Below are 22,073 nucleotides of genomic sequence, written 5' to 3' on the forward strand. Positions count from 1 at the left end.
AAATTTTTAGCTGCTGTGTCTCCTAGGCATCAGATTCCTGAGGGCAGGGGTGGTTCCAGGTTTAGTTTCTGATGCTCCAATCTCTGGCTTTCAGATGTGGTGCCTGTGCCAGAGACACCGACGCGGGCACCACAGGTCATCCTGCATCCTGTGGCCTCGAATCCAATGTAAGTGGAGCTAAGATCAACCCCCCATCTACCCCCACCTCACCCCCACCACACCCCCACCTCACCCCCACCTCACCCCCACCTCACCTCCACCTCACCCCCACCTCACCTCCATCCCCACCTCACCCCCACCTCACTGCCACCTCCATCCCCACCTCACCCCCACGTCACCCCCACCTCACCCCCACCTCACCCCCACACCTCCACCTCCATCCCCACCTCACCCCCACCTCACCTCCACCTCCATCCCCACCTCACCCCCACCTCACCTCCACCTCCATCCCCACCTCACCCCCACCTCACCTCCACCTCCATCCCCACCTCACCCCCACCTCACCTACACCTCACCCCCACCTCCATCCCCACCTCCATCCCCACCTCACCCCCACTTCACCCCCACCTCCATCCCCACCTCACCCCCACCTCACCTCCACCTCCATCCCCACCTCACCCCCACCTCACCCCCACCACACCCCCACCTCACCCCCACCTCCATCCCCACCTCACCCCCACCTCACCCCCACCTCCATCCCCACCTCCATCCCCTCACCCCCACCTCACCCCCACCTCACCCCCACCTCCATCCCCACCTCACCCCCACCTCACCCCCACCTCCATCCCCACCTCACCTCCACCTCCATCCCCACCTCACCCCCACCTCACCCCCACATCACCCCCACCTCACCCCATCACCCCCACCTCACCCCCACCTCACCCCCACCTCCATCCCTACCTCACCCCCACCTCACCTCCACCTCCATCCCCACCTCACCCCCACCTCACCTCCACCTCCATCTCCACCTCACCCCCACCTCACCCCCACCTCACCCCCACCACACCTCCACCTCATCCCCACCTCACCCCCACCTCACCCCCACATCACCCCCACCTCACCCCCACCTCACCCCCACATCACCCCCACCTCACCCCCACCACACCTCCACCTCCATCCCCACCTCACCCCCACCACACCCCCACCTCATCCCCACCTCACCACAGCCTCACCCCCACCTCCATCCCCACCCCCAGCCCTGGGTTGCGAAGCCCTGGCCTTTGGTGTACCCAGGTCTTCTGTCTTCTTTCTTCCTTATTCTGGAGTAGATGGGGAGGGGACAGAGAGACACAAGGCATAACTTAGGCAGTGAGAAAAGGGGCCTGACTGCCCAGGCTGAGAGACAGATGAGGAGAGAGGCCACATTGGCTCCCTTGAACCCTGTGTCTCTGGCTCTGCATGGTAAGTGCAATTTCTGGGGTCCTCAGTTTCCTTAGCCCTCTACACCCCCTCTCCTCCCTATGTTTAGAAAGACAACTTTCCCCTGACAACAACTAGAACTTAACGAAAGGACACTTAATCTGTATCATATCCCACCTTCTAAAAAGTGCAATTTAGATTTATACCAGGGATCAAACTATAGCCCATGAGACAAATCCAAGCTGTCACCTGTTTATATAAATAAAGTTTTATTGGAACACAGCCATGTGCATTTGTTTATAGCACACTGTCTATGGCTACTTTCTCAGTACAGCAGCAGAACTGAGGAGTCATAAGGAAACCATATTGATCTTCTGGTCCTTTGCAGAAAGACCTTGCTGACCTCTAGTTTATACCACTATGAAATTAATAGAAGCTAATTTTGGTAATTTTTGGACTATGCTGTAAAAAAGGAGAGGAAAAGCAATCACTTACAATCCCACCACCACCATTAGAGCTTTTACATGTGCTCTTTCTAGTCTTGTTTTACATAGTTGTGAACTGAAATAAATCAGTTACTATCCTGCCTTGTTATCATTAATGCTAAAACATCACATTTGTCAAACTACTCTAGTCTTCACAGACATTGTTTTCAAAGATCGTCAAGTGCCACATTGACCTAGAAAGAGTTCCTTAACCATTTCCCTATTACTGGACTTGACATTGCTTCCCATATGTAAACAACACTTCAACACAACATCTGCATCCTTAGGACACAGAGCCTTTCGCAGGTGGTCCATGGCTTGTGCAGCCAGAGGGAAATCACTGACCTTCATTTCTTTGGTCGACACTGGAGCATGCTAGTATTTCACAAGTTGCCCAACTTCTGTTTTTGCTTCCTTGCTTTTTCTTTGGCTCCCCTAACTACTCCATCCTTTTTGACTCATGCTAGGACTTTGTTAAAGACCCAAATGGTGCATCTCTGAAATCAGAGAAGCAGCAACTTGCCGGGGGATATTGTGCTGTCATCTAACCCTGAGTCATTTCTCTGCTGTGCATAAACCAACTCCACAATTTGTGCAAGATGAACTCCAGGTTATTAACTGACAGCCTGGGAGTGCTGGCAAAAGCCCGAGTCAATAGCTGCCTGTGATCTGCTTAAGTGTGCGTGGAGTGATGGGAACTAACTCTGCAGAGGGAAATAATTGAATATTCCTGCGGCTGGAGGTGTGCCTTGATGCACAAGGAGGAGGGCTGCCCTGTGCTGTTGGGCTGGGGAGGAACTCCAGCTGCATTGTCCCTCCCTGAGCCTCAAGTTCCTGGCACATCAGGTGTCATTGCATAATCTCATTCCATATCCCTAGGCTGTACTGTGAATGATTGGTTAATACGCACCACTTTATGATAACCCTTCTTTCTCCTTCTTTTGCATCTTAAGGTCTTTCAGAGTCCCTCTTGCCAGGAGCTCCTCCAGGAAGTGGATTGACTCTATCATCAGGGTCAGCAGCTTCCTAGGAACTGAGGGTCAGGATAGGAGCCCCACCAATGATGAGTGGGGAGGGGGAGTCTGCCAAGCTTCCATTGGAGAAATGCAAAGGGGGGCATGGCTATCCTTGTAGTTCCTTTTGCCCACCTGTCCTGGCTCCTCTGGGCCTTCTGTAACCCCGCTACTGTCTCCCAGCTGTGCTCCACAGACACATACACATCCTCGAGGCTCAAAAGATGTCCCAGTACACCTCCAAAGTGCACTGTGCCCAACATTCTCATCACACGCCTCCTACATACCCAATTATCCCATCAGCACAAAGCCTGCCCCCAACACTTCCAGTATGTCCACCCAACTCACCCACACACAAGACAAACCCTACATAGAGCATATCCCGTAACCCCCACGCAGTGCTCACATACCCAAACACAGTGGGCCCCCCAGAATCCCTGCTCAACGTGTTCACGTGCTCAGAAAGCAACTCTGCTCATGAGCTTACACAGGTACACACACACACACCTGAGTCTTCCAGCCCAGTATAGTCTTATTTTCATCCCACACATCCTGATTGTATGTGATTGGCAAAGTCCAAATAAAACACCATGAATTTTCAAATACACCCAGAAATACTCTTTCATTTGAATTCCTTTTATACTGCACCTATTCAGTTCAAACCTAACTTCTGGTCCTTGTCACTTTTAGCCTCTCTGCTTTAGTTCTTTCAATAGTAATACAATATTGCTTAAAGTCAGGTGCCATTCCAAGTTCAATTCTGTATCCTACTAAAGACCCAATACTATTACTGGCACAGAATTCTAGTTGAATAGATGGATGGATGAGTGGATGAGTGGGTGGATTGATGGATGGATGGATGAGTGAATGAATGAATGGATGAGTTGGATGAATGAATGAGCAAATGGATGGATAAATGAATGGTGAATAAACGAATGAATGAGCAGACAAATGAACATTAACTTAACATCCTTCCAAGGGATTCTGAATCTTGAGTGAACTATAGAAATCCCATTTGTTCTTTCCCAGTGAACATCTAGACTTCTAAGGAATGATCTACCTGTGGCATGTAGACCAATTTATTGGGAGAGGCTAGAGTAGTTGAAAGTAAAGCAATAAAGAAAATGAGCCCTGAGCAGTCCAGAAAATCTATTTAAAATATATCTTTGTGCACCACTTTTTTTGTGACCTAGGTTATGGATGATTTCGGACCCAAGTGTTGAAATGTGAGATAAAGGCTTGGTGGTGGGAATCTCTGATTTGGGATTCTTCAATGTGGCTAACCTCAATATGCAGATCTACCTCTTTACCTAAGGGTCACATTTTCTTTTTCTTTCTTTAAAGCTTGGAAGGAAATCCTTTACTTCAAATTGAAGTGGAGCCAACCTCAGAGGTGAGAATTAAAAGCAAGGAATGGCTTTTTTTTGGGTCTGCCGAGAACATGGCAAAGCCAACTGATGTCTTTGATGACGCAGAGGACTTGGGGCACACGGGGGTGCACTGGCTACATGATGGATGATCTAACTCCAGGACAATTAACGAGCATTGTCCCCTCCCAGCTCAGAACTTAATGGGCCGTTATATGGTGTGCATCATGGAAAAGCCAGTTGGGCAAAAGTTGGCAAGAAATTTGCATTTTTAGTTGAAAAATTAGCTCGGGACTGGGTGACTAGCGAGGGGGATGTGCCCCAGTACATTTGAAAGAATATGTGAGCAGAGGTGGGGGAAACCAGGGATGCTGGGCTTTGCAGGGCTGTCAGAATGTTCCAGGGCTCTTTCCCTCTGCCCAGGCTGCTGAAGAAATAAACGAAATGTCCCCAGAAGAACCGTGGAGTCCAACCCCTCAGCTCTGCCCATGTGTCCTGAGTTGAAAGAATAGAAACAAGTTTCAAGGGGGAGATCATGTCCCTTTCTGGGAAACGCTGCCAGGAGAAGTCAATGTGTCTTGGGTTGGTCCCCTTGAATGTGATCTGGACGGCAGCTTGCTTAGGGACTTGGGGTCAGGAAGAGCTGTGCCCAGTTAAGAAGCCACCCTCTCACATCATCATATCTGGTCCCAAAGGCCATCCCCACTGGCTGGGATAGCTACCTTTCCCACAGTGCAGCAAAAGAATCCAAAAGACAAGGGATCCCTCAAGCCCCAGGCACCCCCAAACACCATGCTGGGCAGGCGTGGTCCAAGACCTTGATTGGTCAACACTCAGGACGGTCATGTGTAAGTGTGCTCCGGTCATGGGGGTGGGCAGGCATGGTAAAAATTCAGACTCCTGACCTGCTGGTGCTTTGACTCTGTGGGTTGGCATGGGGCTCAGAAATCTGTGTTGTCAGACATCCCAGAGAATGGCTGATGCAGGTGGCCAGCTCTGCATAAAGAATTTAATAGTTCTCCCTCTTGTTTAAAATGTCGCCTTGCTCCCCAGGGCAGATTTTATGACTTCCACTTTACAATGAGGACAGAGGGCTCAGAGAAATGGAGCAATTTGCCCAAGGTCATATACAGGCCAGAGCTGGCTGGCTCACTTGGCCTGACTGCTAAGCTCATTCTATTTAACCCCTCTCTCTCATATCCCCTACCTCCCAGCCGCTATAGAAACCACAGGCCTCTGGCTTGTAGCTCTGACCTCTCCCAATTTCTGAATCATCAACTCAAATTCCCTGGGGGAAGCAAAAGATACCCCATATTGACGGCTGTCCTGTGTTAGAGGCAGACACACAATGCACCCATGCTGTAGTCTGTCAAGCTCGTCACATGCGTTTTATTAGTCAGACAAGTTCAAAACAGCAGGGCAGAATAGGAATGGCATCAGGTAGTTGGAGTGTAGAGACGTAAATCATTGTCATCCCTCTGTCTGGCTGTGTGACATATAAGGCACTTCCCAGTTTGCCTGGGACTGAGGGTGTCCTGACATGTGTCACTTTGGGTGCTAAAAACCACCAAAGTCCCAGAAAACTGGATTGAGTGGTCATTCCCTTAGTATTTCTCCTCTCTGAGCTTCAGTATCCCCACCCCACCCTCCCCGGCACCCCTCTCCCCTCCCCCGCCCTTAGCACAGAACAGGTGGACTACTCTGATCTCCCATCAGGTCCTTCAAGGTATTCTAGACCAAAGCTGTAGAGCTATGTCTACAGCATCCAGAAATACAGTGTCTAGGCCTCCACCATGCCCATGGGATCCAGAGAGGGTGGACCAGGGGTAGCAATGGCTCTGACCTCTCTATGCCCTCTGGCCACAGAACGAGGAAGGTCACGAGGAAGCCGAGGAGTCTGAGGATGACTTTGAAGAGATGAACCTGTCCCTCCTGTCAGCCCGGAGTTTTCCACGCAAGGCCAGCCAGACCAGCATCTTTCTTCAGGAGTGGGACATCCCCTTCGAGCAGCTGGAGGTCGGTGAGCTCATCGGGAAAGGCCGCTTTGGACAGGTGTACCACGGCCGCTGGCACGGGGAGGTGGCCATCCGACTGATTGACGTCGAAAGAGATAATGAGGACCAACTGAAGGCCTTCAAGCGGGAGGTGATGGCCTACAGGCAGACGAGGCACGAGAACGTGGTTCTTTTCATGGGTGCCTGCATGAGCCCGCCCCACCTAGCTATCATCACCAGGTCAGTCTCACCTGGCCACCTAGGGTGGCTTCGCCGTGCTTTGTGCCTGGCCCAGTCGGAAAAATTCGCTTTGGCTAAGTTGTCACTGTGCCTCACAGAGTGTCTTTCGGTCTACGGTGAAGAGTTTACTTATACTCTTTTAAACTCTAGTCTTGTCTGGCAAGAACACTAAGTGGGGAGGTAGAAAAGTCAGGCCTAATTCCTCCTCTGTCTAGGTTTTTTTTTTATGTAAATGCATCTCTGAAATTTGTTCCCTCCATATGTGAAAAGAGGGTGGCACTGAATCAAGGTCAGAGATTTTTTTTCTACAGAGGGCCAATAAGAAACACTTTCAGCTTGGCAGGCCATACAGGCAATTTGGCTCTGCTGCCGTGGCATGAAAGTTGCTATAGAAATATGTGAGTTCGCATGACTGTGTTCCCATAAAACTTTATCAACAAAATCAGGTGGTGGACTGGATTGGTCCCATGGGCCACAGTTTGCCGACCCCTGGGCTGAGGCTGATGACTTTGATTCATGGGAATTTGTACAGCGCATTGGCCATTATTACCACCGTTTTTCTGAATATCCATGATTCGTGCCCTGTGGTACACAGGAGGGGTAATTTAAGAAAATGTCAGGAGACAGTGGCTTTTCTGGGACTTGCTCTAACTTCACCCAGTGACATGAAACAGGCATCGAAAGAAAACAGCTTTGGTTGGAGTTGAACAGTTGTGAAACAGTTCTTTGCTGCGTCCTTAAGCTCTGGCATTTGCTCCCTTTTTCCATGGGAACTGGCCACACTTGAAATTCTTGGAGCTCTCTGCTTTCCATACACAACTCGAGCAATAAGATCCCAAATGCGTCTTGGGAGATGTCATAGCAGGAGGCTCAGGAAGGAGCTGGTGTGTCTTTGACATGTCTCCTGGAGAGACAAAACCTCCTGGAGTCCATTATAGGCACTGATAATTGGTAGCAGGTGTACTGTCTAGCACCATCAACAATAGAGACGGTGGGCTGACTAAGGCCCAGGTGTTGAGTGACAAATGCAAGTGAAGGATAGAGATTTCATTCTTAAACCAGGGTGGAAATGGGGGCTCTCAACTTTGGCCAGGAAAGAAGTGGCTCTCAGTAATTAATTCAGTGGCTGGACCATTCTGATCAGGTAGTGTAAGCTCAGTACACTTGTGCTCAGTAGCAGAGTACCTCCAACTTAGTAGCTTCCCTCTATCTGTGGACCGTTCTGGACTGACCCAGGCTTAGTGACAGGAACCTGGTCTGTTGGACTGCTCAGTCTTGGGTGCCCTCCACACTGAGTGCTGGTGAGTAGACTGTCAGCTGGGGTGCCTTGGTTCTGCTCTGTGTGGCCTCTTTTCCCCAACAGCATAGGCTGGGCTCATTCCCATGGTAGTCTCAGGTTCCCAGGTACAGCAAGAGGTCAAGGCCTAATGCACCAGTGTTTTTCAGGCCTCTGAGTGTGACACACTGACTGACATCCATGGGCCAAAGCAACTCATGTGATCACCTAGAAATCAGGCAGGGAGAAACAGACTCTGCCTCTGAATAGAAGAATCTGCGATATCCCATCTCAAGGTCACTGGTGCAGGGCAAGGGACAATCTCTGGCCACTTTTATGATCTTTGTAGCAAAACCTGCAGCTCCCTTTCCTCTCCCATCCAGTAGGGATTATCAGCTCTTAGCGGGAAGTCAGGATACCTTTATTTAGGATGCACAAGTCTGATTGGAAAGTGGTCCTTTCCCTCCCCCCTGGTCTCCTTCCTGCTACTCCCACTCTAAGCTGGTACCCCAACTTCCTCTCTGGGCAGCTTTTTACTCTCTGTTATCCCTGCTCTTTTGCCCACCCCTAAGCCCATTGTCTCTTCTCCTTCCTGACCCTTTAAGGACCTCCTGATTCTCTGTTGTCTGACATTTTTTGAATTACTCATTGTGCGCCTGCCTCCCTCCCTCATTCACCCCCTTCCCAAAAGCTGGCCATTCGGAGGTGGATGGACACAGTGGTCATTACGAAAATGTGTTGCTCATCCTGCAAGCCAGCTGCATTTGCAGCCCTCTTCTATTATATACAGAACTTCAGTCCCCTCCCCACGCACCCTAACTACCTACAGATTTCACAGAGAGCGCCTTTTCCTGGAACCATGATAAAGGCTCTGCAGCTTTGAGAAGTGTAATTGGTCTCTGAAGTGTTTGGGTATTTTGCATGAGGATGCCAGATGAGTCCCAAAGAAGTGGCATTTATTCCCTATTATTGTGGTGTTGCATATTTATCACGGGGAGGGCTCCGCGTGCCCCCATTCAGTGCTAGCCACTTGCGGGCCATCTAGATTTCTCATCTGGATGTTTGATTTGAAACCAAATATTTGAATAATTTGATTAATGACCTGCAGTCACGTGACTACAGAGGGCTGGCAGAGGCCGGTGGCTGGATGTTAGCCAAGCAACTGGGACAATTTTTGGACCCTGTTTTTATTTTACAGGGAGTATAAGACCAGATAATTACCTGGCATATTCTGGATAAACTCACAATAGCGTGTTCAAGCCAATTACTTAGTAATTATCATCCAAGTTAACAAGTACTTCTAAGATTAGCTCCCTTATAATGCAATCTGTATGGCTCTTGGGGAGATGAGTAATAACCAACTAGTTACCCAATTGCTAGATCCACAAATACAATTACAATCAGGATGGCTAAATTATCTCACCATCGGGTCATTATGGAATTATTACAAAGTTATCGACAGTCTGTGCAATTGCTCATGTTATAAACTACAAATGCAATTGGAAACCTAATAATAAAAGAGTTGAATGAAAGTGTCTGTTGCCCTTCCACCCAACTGCAGGGTTTCCTGAGCCTCAGTTTCTGCATCTATAAAACAAGCAGGCAGAGGCGGATGTGGTTCCCATGTTGTCCTGGGTTCTCTGAAAATGGGCTGTGTTTGTAAATCAGCCAGGTACAGCTCTGGGGCAGTACTTCCCAAACCATGGTCTCTTTGGACCTCTGGCAGCATGGAAGGGGAGCCTTCCATGCTGACTCTGGGAACCACCTGTGTTCCATTCCTACCAGATCGGCAGAACAGCACACCTTGTTCTCTTTCAGTTCTGAAGGTCTGACGTCTAGATCAAGGCAAGGCCATGTTCCTTTCCAGACGCTCTGGAAAAGAATGCATTTTCTTGCACTCCCAGCTTCTAGAGCTGCACTCCTGCATTCCCTGGCTCCTGGCCCCTTCCTCCATTTCACGGCATTTGTTTCCATAGTTACAGTACCTTCTGCAGTCAAACCACCCACAGACTTCTGATAAGGACAAGTGCGACTTGTTCAGGGCCCACCCAGATAGTCCACGTTCTCTGTCCATCTCAAAATGTTTAATTTAGTTCCATCAGTAATGTTTCTTTTTTGCCATTTGAGGTAACATTTGTTTCTCCAGGATAAGGTCCTGGATATCCTTGGGGACAATTTTCTGCCCATCAGGTCACCTAAGACCTAATGAACCAAGTCCATTTGTAAGTGGAACCTTTAAACACTTGGAGCACTGAGGGAGGAACTGGGGAGAGAGGAGCTGCCCCATTCTTTCGAAAGGTTTACCACAAAGCTCAGATGCCCTTCTTAGCTTTTGCTCCAGCCTGCTGAATTCTTCTTATGGTTCCTTTTAATGAAGCTGATGGTGGTGAGCTGATGGTGGTGATTCCAGCCTCTTGCTGGAATCATTTTCTGTTGCTAGGTAAGATGTTCACAGAGCCCTCAGAAGTAGACCAGAAAGGCAGCAGAGTCCATCAGTCATCAGCAAGGGCATTACTTCAAACCGAACACTGCCATGCTCTTCTGTTGACCACTGTGCCCTTTTAAGATGGGAACACTGAGGTCTAGCAGTCAAAGGGAGTCCTTGCCTAAGTCAAATAATAAACAAATGGCAGATCCTGGAACTGAGCAAAGGTCTCTCTGAGTGCTAAGCTAGCCTCCGTCTTCAAGTGACTTCCTGAACAAGGGCAGGCAGGAGGGGCTCCATGTGTGAGCAGCTGCACTTCTCAAATCTCTATCTCTGGGCATACCAGCATCACCTGGTCACAGTATGGCATCCAGTCCCCATTCTGCTACACTTTAGTCTGGCCTCTATCTTTCTTTATGAAGCTCACAAGACTGTACACACACCAGTTTGAGAAACACTGGCTTTTCAGAACTGTTCAGTGTTTGTAGCTTTGATTTTCTGATGCTTTTGAACTTTTGTAATATCCTGTAAATTCTTGCATGCACACACATACACACACACATGTACACCCCTCTTCTGTACACACCCCGAGTCACATTAGTTCTATGGCTTTCCTTGAGTCATCTCTCCCAACCCTTCTCTAAGAAGTACTTGCTTGCTTCCTTTCCCTGCAAAAAATACCACGAATATTAGCAACTCATCGATTTCTGTAAGGAACTCATAGCACATATGGCTCCTCAGAGGAAGCCCTCCCTTGCCCCCCTATAATTTTCCAGAATTCCACAATTACTTGCTTCTGTTAATGTGGGCCCCTGCCTAGCCTCACCAGGGAACTTGTGAGAATTCGAGTTCTCCCCCAGGGTCTCCTCCACTGAGTCAGAGCTCTGGGTGTGTCTGGCCGTCTGGGTTTTAAGCCCTCCAGGGGACTCTGACATGTACACTCAAGTGTGAGACCTGCCACTGTAGAGAAACCCATTTCTGCTTCCTGTCCCAATCAAGCATCTAGACTTTCCCACTGCCAAGAGCTTCTGGCACACCTTGGACATCCCTCCTGCCAGGTGTCACTGGGAGTTGAGCACGGGCCTAGACTGCCGTAACTCCCAGTGCACTTCAGTGCCAACGTGCAGTGTGCCTGGTAACATGCCTTGTGCAGGTGTTCGCCAGACCCTGGCTGAGTGCAGGCCAGGGGGAGATATGGACAATAACAAGTTAAATAAGCTTGATAATGCCACAGGTGGGATGATGTATGGATCAGAAAGACAGGCTCCTTTGAAGAGGACGTGTAGGATGCTTCATTGAGCTAAGATCTACTGAGGAGGAGGAGCCAGTTGTGCAAAGAGGCGGAGAAAGGACAGCTCAGCAGGTGCAAAGACCCTGAGGCAGGCATGTTTGAGGACCAGAAGGAAGCCAATGAATAACGGAAGGTGGTAGGAAAAGATGCCAGATGATTACAAGGTCTCAAAGACCCTGGAAAGGGGTGTAGAGTTCATCTTAAGGCACTGGGAAGTTAGAGCAAGGTTTTTAATAAGAGGCACGCTCACTGCTGGTGTTTTGGGGGTGGCTTCCTGACACTGCTGTTTCCTCTTACACCACTGATGGTATCAACAAAACCTAGCCTGAGGAACAAAGGCAGAAGAAAGGGCTGTGAGGTCATCCTTCCTGTTGACTTGACATTGCCACCTGTGTGGAGTTCCCAGGAAGGAAGTCTGGCTGCTTCCTCTGCATTTGAAAATATGTGGACTTTGTCAGACACTTTCCCAGGCCTGGGCGTAGACAGGATCAAATTACAGGGGTTTTTTGTTTTTTGGGTTTTTTTTTTTTTTTTTTTTTTTTTGCAGTAGTGGGGTTTGAACTCAGGGCCTTTCATCTTGAGCCACTCCCCCAGCCCTATTTTTGTGAAGGGTTTTTCGAGATAGGGGCTCATGAACTATTTGCCTGGGATGGGCTTCGAGCCGTGATCCTCCTGATCTTTGCCTCTTGAGAAGCTAGGATTATAGGAGTGAGCCACAGCGCAAGTCTACAGGGGTCTTCTATAAACAATTTTATTATAACACAGGGGCTATGACCCAGGAAAAAGAGGAAGGAAGGAAGGACAGGATCCCCCCATGCTCTTGGGTAGACTTTTTCTTTTTTTAATGTCTCCTTCCCTGGACTCCCAGAGTCTGAAGCAACCTTTCAGTCAGAGGGGCTTGACTTGCAACAACCAGTCTGTCCCCATCTCCTGGGGACAAGGTAGTCTTGAAATCCCGTGGGGCCCATTCACACAGCATATTAAATCCAGGAAATATCAAGGGTTATTTAATAGACTGTTTATTCCCAGCTCCAAATCCGTTCCTGTTCTCCATGCTATATTTGACAGACAGACAAATGGAGGAGGAGGGGGCCCTACTTTATGCTAAAATGGTTAACTTAGAGCCTGAATAAGATTTTTGACTTGCTTCTTCTGTAACTCGGTACTTGTGTCTTTCTGATTTTTCTTCCCCTTTCAGGCCAGTTTGATTGTCCTAAATCTAACATGCAAGAGTTGGGGGGCCTGAGTCCATGAAGATCTCATCCCCCACACTTCCCTGTCCCCGTCATTGAGTGGAGTTGGCTTCCTTTTATGTCCAGAAAGGCTGAATCGCTTTCCCTTCGTAAATCACAGCTGAAAAGATTTTTTTTTTTTTTTTTTGCCTGCGGCTGTCTTTAATTGTTCTGTGATATAAAGCACCCGGGACTTATGTAGAAATGTCATTGTAAGTATTATCTTATGTACATGGCCCATGCCTGTTGGTAAATAATCTTAGGACCAGCGGAGGACTCACGTGTCCGGGGATCTCACCATTGGTCATCACTTTCTCATGTCTCCAAGATTCAGAATTAGCGTATGAACATCTAGTCTCACTTCCGAAATACTTTGTGTCCTGATACCCAAGTGAAAACTCAGTTGTTACTGAAAACGCAGATCAGCAAAAAGAAGAAAAGGAAATTCGCCCCTAATGTGTCCAGCCACAGTAAAATCCCATGAACAATTTAGTGTTTATCCATCCAATCCAGGCTCCCACCCCTTCCCAGAAGAGAAACAAATACACATTTTGTATTGCTGAGGGCCATTGCTGTAACAAATGAGCCTCAAATCGTGAAGTAGTTAAACACAAGTTTACTTCTCGCTCATGTAACAGTCCCAGGCAGGAGTTTCTGAATGGTAGGTGGCTTTTTTCCATGTGTGGAAGGACCCAAACGTCATCTGCCTTTTGGGTCTGCCATATGCCAGGGCTCAGAGGTCTCTGCTTCTAACTAGGGGAAGAAGAAAAAACATGGAGGTCATGTTGGGAGTTTCCATGAGCCCTGCCTACAAGTGGCACATGTCACCCATGGATGTGCCATTGGCTGGCACTGAGTCCCTTGGCCACATCCAATTATAAGAGAGTCTGGAAACAGCTAACTGAGTTCTGGGAGGAAAATGAAGTGGGTTTTGGTAACTGGATAGGAGGTTGGTGACACACATACTTTTATGGCTAGACCTTTTGTCCTATCCACAATAGATGCATCTGGTAATGCTGTCTTATGATTTAGTGTTTCTACTACACAATAAATGTAAGGAGCATCCCCTTTTGGAGTTGGGTCTATTATAGAGTTCTTCACTGTTATTTGACTTAGTTTCCTCATCTATGAAATGGGTATCACATTTATCTGTCTTTCAAGGTAGTGATAAGCAGTAGTGCTCTTACATGGAAAAAACTATACCAAGCTCCCTGTAACTGGAGGTGCTCAGACATCCCACCTCCTAATTGCCACAATAATAATTATGATTTTATAACACTCTTGGTCATAATGAGCAACAATTAGGAGAATTAGGCTATTTTCTCTCCCGTCCAAACACTCATGGCACCACACGCAGTAGGTACTTTGTGTTAGATACTCCAGGATGGCTGCAGCTGAGTGACTTGGCGTCACTCTAAGCCCTGGGCTTAGAGTAGTGGAGTGTGGAGCTGGGTAGACTGGTCTCCAGCTAAACCAAAAGGTTGAGGCTCGAAATAACCACGTGTGAGTCATCTGTGTGGATGTGGTGACTAAAGCTGTGGTTGAAGTAAGGTCATCCAGGGAGGCGAAGAGGGTCACCCCAGGACGAAGTCTGGAGCGCCTGCAGCACTGGGTAGCCTTGTGGCCAAGGCTAATCTTTCAAGGAGGCTGAGAAGAAGTGGTCCAGGTGATGAAAGCAGCCAAGAAAGCAGTCAGGAAACTAAGCCCAAGTCCCTCCTGCCATGGAACCTCCCACCTGCACTTTGTTCTCAACAGGGCATGTGCCACCAAAGATCATAATTACTTTTCCTCTTTGGTTTGCCTTCTTTTTAACTTTTTCCCCTGGATCCCCTCCCCCACCTTAGAACAAAGGCTGGAGAGAACCAGGGCCTGGGTTGTTTGACTCACCTCTGTATGCCCAGCCCTCAGAGATCAGTCAGGTCCTCCATGCATATTGGGTTTTTTGTTGTTGTTTGTTGGTGAGACTGGGGTTTGAACTCAGGGCTTCTTGCTTGCAAAGAAGGTGCTCTACTGCTTGAGTCACACCTCCAGTCCCATGCATACTTGTTGAATGAATGAATAACAGTTTCCAAAAATGTGTTCCCAGCCTGCTCCGCTAGGCAAGAGTAGTAACCATGAATGCTGCTGTTTAATTAGGATTTCCCAGAAGTGAGGGGAATGTGGAGAAGAAAGTAGAGACAGACTGGGGGAAGGGGTTACAGGGTGTCACAGAAATAATGGTGACAAAAGAAGAGATGCCAATTACATAGTGTCAGCTATAACAATACAAGAAAGGACTAGGTGATTTGGGGATATTTGCCCCAAACATTGATTACATCCAAGGTTCTGGGATGCTGTGAGTAGAAAGAGGAAGGCATAACCTTTACCTGGTGGAGTTGACTGGATCAGTCTCCAGTAAGGTCAGAATCTCTGCAGTAGGATCATAGGAGGCCATAGGAACCCAGAGCTGGGCCCTTGCCCAATCTAGTAATTGACAGGTCAATATGAACTTAGCATTGTTCCTAACAGAAAGTAGAGTATGTGCAAAGGCCCAGAGGTCAGGAGTAGAAGACTCCAGGGAGCAAGAGCACCAAGCTGGAGTGCAGGACACACATGGGAATAGCTGGAGACCATCTTAAAGGACTTTATGAGTCAGGCTAAGGAATTTGAACCTTTCTCCTAAAGGCAATAGGGAAGCCACCCAGCCTCTAACCAGAGGCATGACATAGTCTGCTCAACATTTGAGAAAGACTCCTTTTTCTTAGAAGAACTTGGAGTGGGATTATGGGTGTGTCCCCTCGTGTAAGAGCATGGACAGCTGGTGAGGATACTGGTCAGACAGGGGGAGGACATGTGCAGGTCTGGAGGCCCTGGGTTCTAAAAGCTAATAGGACAAGCGTCCCTTTGGGAAAAGCAACAGCAAGCTGGCTGTGTTTTGGAAACGCAGGCATTTTCAACAGCTTTCACTATTTACCAGAGTTAAAAATAGCGAGCCACACTCCTGTGTTTTGAAGGCAAGTGTGGGTAACATCAGGCCCTTAACATGTGTCCCAGAAGGCAGAAGGACAATTTCCTTAGTGTCGCTGACAGGCAGTGGTTAAACAATGATGGGGGAGCAGGGGTCGCTTCATGCAGAGAAGGCAAAATTGTTACCAGCCCTCTGGAAATCACACCATTCATCATGTTTCCTTATCTGCAAATGGGGGAGGTGAGAGGTACCAGCTTCACAGGGCTGTTAAAATGACTCCAAGGACAGAAAAACCAGCGTTTGCACGAAACTTGGTCAGATTGCAGGAAACCAACTTTTAGTTACAATCCTACCTAAGCTAGGAAGGGTGGGATTAGAACCTGAGACTGATTCAGACCAAAGCCCAAATCAAACCACTCTCTTGGAACTTTTCCCCCTCCTACTCATGCCTCGCTCTATCATTCTTTCTTTTTATGCCCCATGGACACCTTAGGACCCTCCACGGCTAGGTCTTCTCCCCTGGGGAGGACAAAGACTGACCTCCCTCCAAGTCAAGTTCATGGTCTGAGCCAAGAACTTGTTTGGCTTATGACTTGAGTTGGCAGAAGGTGCAAATTGAAAAATCCCAGCATTTGCCCCTTCTTCTCCGTCTCCCTGCTATAGACTCCAGGGTGGCCAGTGTGGGCAGGGAGTGGGAAGTGCAAAGTCTGTGTGTTTTCTCTGCTTTCAGAACTTCCTGGGCCCCGGGGTTCAGTTTGAGGTATTCCCAACCCATATCCTGTCACTTGGTCACTGCTCAACATTTACTTTGTCCCCGTCTGATTGGGTTTAAGATAATTAAGCCCATACATCAAATAATAAATAGATATTGACTCTTTGTCATAGAGTATATCAGGATTGATTGACCTCTGGGGACACTGCCTTCCTCAATCAATGGGGAGCCACAGGGATAAATAAATCTTGATAATGACTGGCGAGGAGAAGATCAATAGGTGTATTAACATATGCAACAGAATCATATATCTTTGAATGGGAAATAAGAGTTTGGGCAGAAGAGGAGTAAAGAGATGGAGGAAGGACAGAGAGACAGACAGACAGATGGACAGAAAGAACTGTAGGTATCCTTGGTGCAAACTCAGAAATGCAAGGAGAGGTTCCGTTTACAGAGAAAACTGTATTTAGTGTTTTGTGTTTTGGTTATCTAGTTGTCTGCTGCCCAAACATCCCTTCTGTCCACAGGCAGCATGGTTCTTGCTGGTGCTTGTCCCTTGAGGGGCACAGAAAGAAAAGAAAGAACAAGATGGAATATGATGGTGGTGGTGGGGAGGGAGGGATTCAGAGAGACCAGACCTCTTAAGCCCTGGTACCACTCACTGAGAAAGAACGCCAGGCCACAGAGGATCAGGGAGCAGAATGTGGTAGGGTTTGGCTGGGGTGCTGAATACAAGGTGTCTCCTGAGTTGATTAAGGGACCACGTTAAGTTGGCATTTAGACTTATCACTGTCCAGAGTCAAGTTCTAGACTATAGCTATAAAAGTGGGAGTGACCTGGGCTGTGGAGTGCTGGGAGCCACAGACCTGGGGAACCTCCTGGAAGGCTTGTGAAGACTCCCTCTCCGAGTTTTTGTCTCATTGGGAATTTGCACTTTCACCATTTTTAACAATCATCACCTTGAGTGATTCAGATGCTGCAGGTTTGGGAACCCCAGTTTGAGAATGAGCAGACACAGAAGGAAGGGCCAAGGTGGGAAGAGACGAAGACAAAGGGATCCTTCAAGGAAGACTGAGAGAGAAAGGCACAAGAGCGGGAGTGTCGTCCTTTGGAACTGGGACAGTTGCTAGTCCCTCGGGCAGCAGTCAGCAGTACTGGGGGTTGGAATGGAAAGGATAGGTGAGACCCATGGGGAAAAATGTCCCTCGGGACTCTGACGGTCTTGACACTGTGTTGGCCCGTGGTTTCAGCACTGTGTGTAGACTCTCCATCCACCTGCCCGTGACATCTGACAGCCCAGCCTGTCACCCTGATGCACATCTCTGGGACAGCCAGGATGGAGTCAGATTTCTTCACCCTCCTGACTGGATGGGCAGTGGGACTGTGTCAGTGTCGCTGATGGCAGTCATCTGAGGGGTCAGGGCACAGCTGGAAGAGCCATTCCCAGGAAAATCCCTTGGCGGAAAAGAGCTAAAATGACCAGAGTGGCCACATGGGGTTGCTGAGAGTGCAAATGAGTCTGTTCCTAGATGTCCTCTCTGGGGACCGAGCAGTAGTGTTGTCAAATCCAATCTTTGATGTTTAGCCACCACTGTCCTATAAAAATAAGGAAGGGAAGTCGATAGCTTGTTTGAATCATGCTCAGTGTGATGGAGGGCTTTTTTTGGGAACGACTCTATGGATATTTGTGAAGGGGAATATATTTATTGAGTGACTATTACACGCCAGGCATTGTGTTAAAGAATTTAATAGATATTGGGTCATTTAATTTTTATTTCTATTTTCAGATGAGAAATTTGGGGTTGAGGGAAGTGAAGTGACTTGTCCAAAGACATAGAGCTGAGGGAAGGCGAAGGCTCACCAGGGTAAAACCTTGACCTCTCTCATGCCTGGTCTCTGACCTCACCAGGCTGTTGTGTCTCTTTTTTTTTTTTTTTTGCCATACTGAGGTTTTGAACTTAGGGCCTTTTGCCTGCTTGGCAGGCACTCTACCACTTGAGCCACACCACCAGCCTTTTTGCTTTAGATAATTTTTTAGATAGGGTCTCATGCTTTATTAGCCAGGCTGGCCTCAGACCACCATCCTCCTATCTATACCTCCAGTGTAGCTGGGATCACAGGTATACACCACCATATCTGACTTGTTTGTTAAGATAGGGTCTCACTAACTTTTTCCCTAGACTGGCTTTGAACCATGATCCTCCTGATCTCTGCCTCCTGAGTTGCTGGGGTAACAAGTGTGAGCCACTCCACACAGTGAACTGTGTCATCAGACAGAGTTAATTATTCATCTGAATACTGTTTTTCCTCTTCTCCATATTCTGCAAGACAGATTGTGTAGGATCACCTCATTGTCTCGTCACTTCTCTTGCCTTTAGGTGCAGAGTAAAATTTATGGGACGTTCTCCCATACAGAAATTTTGAACTAAAATTAAAAAAACAGCTCTTATACATCAATGCCAAATTTCTATGTGTTCTCCAGTGCCAGTCTTGGGGGGCAAGTCACCAGGAAACACAGCTGGAGGTCAAGTGTTTGTGTTGCTACTCCTTGCCAACATGAGTTTCACTTTCATGTTGGGAATCATCAAGCTTTCTGAGCCTCAGTTTCCTCAAATGTACACTGGGAATAATACTAGTGCTCTTCCCTTATAGAACTGGTGTGAGCATTAAATGAATGAATTCACTTAACGGCACTCAGATCCAACCAAGCACCATGTTGGCGTTGGGATTCGTGATTGTTATTACATCTATTATTGCTGCTAGCCCTTCAGGAACCCATGAAGGTAACATAGATACACAGCTCTTTCTCATCCTTGTGCTGCAGTAGAAAGAAGGTTGCATGTGGACTTAGATGTCCTGAGTGAGTGTTCTGGGCTACCCACTTGCTGGCTGTGTGACCTTGGACAGGTCACTTCACCGCTCTGAGCCTCAGTGTTCTCATCTGTAACATGGGGACAGCACTGTGCATCTCCCTAGGTGGACAGGAGGAGCATGTGGGATGGCAAAGCCAAGAGCTCTTTATAAAGTGAGTAGAACTGGAGCCATATGTGACCATTCTTAAATCAGAGGACAATGCTACTAGCTGATGAGACACTGACTACGTCCACCACTGGTCTAAGCCTTTTGGCTTTTCCCAATGACCAGGTAAAGCCAGGTATGGGCAGAATGGCAGAGCTGTGGTTTGACCTCAGGTCTGCTATTGTTGAGGCAAGTATGTTGAAGAGAATTTTCTGGTTGAGTTGGCAGGTGACAATGACCCACATTTAAAGTTGCAGCTGCCAATCCGACCTTGTTGGCACTGAAGCCATTCTGCCTTTGCTCTGAGACCCAGGAGAAGAAGCTTCTCTGTCCCCCGCCCCCCAGCCCTCTTGCCAACTTCTCCCTTTGACGACAGCAGAAAGGCACGGAGCTGAGAAGTCACTCGTACTTTCAATCAAAAGGTTTGTCGTCAAGTCCTCTTCAAAGGAGGATTCTGTTCCTTCTAGGTGTTCAAAAGATGCAGAGGAGCACCCCAGAAGAGAGAAATCAGACCCCTTCAAAGGCAGGGGAGGGGTCATGAGCATCTCAGAATTTCCCCAGCTGTGCCTGTCCCTTCGATGGTTATTAGCGTGGCCTCTGGGCCTGACAGGCACTGATCAAGGATTCTTAGGAAGTGTTTGGAGACAGTGAAGACTGTCAGTGTGTCTTGATCACCAGGCTTGATTTTTCTTCTAGCCACCAGGCTGCCTTCGACAGCTCTTGGGACTGCAGACTTGTGCTGTGGCTCAGTGGGTTGGTATTCTCTGTCTTGTCAATACACCACAGGTCCTAGGCTCACTGTCCTCCCAGTCCTGCCATCCACAAGTGACATTTCTGATGTTTCTGGCACCATCCTCTCCTGCTTTCAGGCTCCTCAACTTTATCTCACCCCTCCCCCACCCCTGCTGCATCAGAGCATCCATCAGGGTGAATGAAGACAGGAAGGACATGGAACGAGGGAGCCAAGAGATCAAGATGTGCTTCTACCACTATGGGACTTTCCACAAGCCTCTTGCCTTCTAGCTCTCAGTTCTTCTGTGAAATGATTGTAAGAGTACCTACCTCATCCTCAGCGAGATCATTTCTTCTGAGTCTGGGCCCATTAGGAGCAAATGATTGGTCCTCTTTCACCTGTGCACCCCTCAGTTCATCCATGTATCTCCTGCATGCCGCCCTTACCCACTCACATATCTACCCATTCAGCCATGAATCCTCCCACCCATCTATCTGTTCCTCCATCTGTTCATCTACCCACCATGCATTCACCTATCAATCTAGTCCCTTGTCCATTCTCCCATCCATCCATCTACCCATCCATCATCCATCCATCCATCCATCCATCTATCATCCATCCTTCCTTCCATCCAATATCCACCCACTGTTATCCACTCATCCATCCATCCAACCACCATTAATCTATCCACCCATCCATCCGTCCATCCATCCATGCACTCATTCAGCAAATAACCGTTGAGATCCTTCTTTCTCTCAGGCACTGTCTAGCACCAGAAAGGAGAATTGGGAGCTTTTCTTCTGGGACATGAGTAAGCAGACAGTGTGTCCTTGAGGCAAGACACCATGGCCAGGTAGATAAGGGAGCCTGTGCTTAGCATCACTCTGGTATCATTGGTTTAGAACCACCAGCAAAGAAACCTAAAGAAACTCTACAGGTGGAAATTGCAGCCCCCTGCTCATCTCATTCCCAGATACGAGAAGAAAACAGACCCCTCCAGCGAGAGATCAGGCAGTGCAGCTAAAAGAACTAGAATCATGTCTACCTACGCATTCCCTTCCCTTTGGGTCTAACTTTGTGGCACTCTGTACTGAAGAGTGGGGAGGGTGAGACCCTGAGTGAGACAAGGGAGGTCATTTCTCATCCTGAGAAGTGTGTTGGAAAGTGGCCACAGGGTGTTCTTGAGCAGTGGAAGTGGGGGAAGTGCTAATTTAGCAGGCCCTGAGGTTGATCAGCCCAATTTCCAAGGGTGGGGGCAGGGCTGAGGGGGTGCAGACTGAAAACAGGTCTGCGCACTGCCTTCTTTCCACCTCATTAACTCTCAGCTCATAATAATTTATCAGCAGCCGCCTGGAGTTTACTTATTCATTATTTATAGAGAAAGTGTTTGCTAAGCAAATCAGTAGTTCAAACAAGATCACAGGGGGGAAGGTTTAACCCACTCAAGAAAAACAATGGGAGTGAGAGCCTCAGCGTGTTCGCTGTCTGCAGGCAGCTGGGGCTGGCCAGAGCAGATGAATGACAGCCTTCAGGGCCTGTCTTGCCACACCAGCAACCTGCACTTGACCCAAAGAATATATGTCAGCCTCTCCTAGTCCATCTGGTCTGAGCTTCACATCTGGGTTCTGCTGACTTTTCAGTGTCATAGTAAAAGCCTTGGTCACCTTTAGTAAGAGCACTGTTTGGAGTCAAGTATCAAAGCCAGTGTCCCTTGAACTCCTTGCCTGTGGGAGATGAGTGGCTCTGGTTTTCTAGGAATGTCGTAAAGGTCATAAAGGTCTCCAGTCCTTTTGTCTGAAGAAGGCCTCTTAGGTTTGGAAAACCAGGTTTTCCATCTTGGTGTCAGGGGGCCTTGGGCCAGTCTTTTGGGCCCTGGGATTTTCAATTTCCTCATCTGTAGACTGGGCATGCTGAACCCTATTCCACAGAGTGGTGTTGGGTAATGAATAGAACCCTAAGGGTGAACAGAAAAATACAAAAC

At 48.2% G+C, this 22,073-nt stretch overlaps 1 protein-coding gene across 1 annotated transcript in view; it reads left to right on the forward strand.

The window, feature by feature from the left end:
- The window catches only part of Ksr2 (kinase suppressor of ras 2), a 279,590-nt gene that overhangs the window by 218,895 nt on the left and 38,622 nt on the right, over window positions 1–22,073 (forward strand). The window contains exons 9-11 of the mRNA XM_074060825.1: window positions 95–167; window positions 4,202–4,250; window positions 6,091–6,458. Coding sequence (XP_073916926.1) covers window positions 95–167; window positions 4,202–4,250; window positions 6,091–6,458 — 490 coding nt within the window. The remainder of the gene's footprint in view (window positions 1–94; window positions 168–4,201; window positions 4,251–6,090; window positions 6,459–22,073) is intronic.

The sequence above is a fragment of the Castor canadensis genome, chromosome 18 (assembly GCF_047511655.1).
Source record: "Castor canadensis chromosome 18, mCasCan1.hap1v2, whole genome shotgun sequence".
NCBI lineage: Eukaryota > Metazoa > Chordata > Mammalia > Rodentia > Castoridae > Castor > Castor canadensis.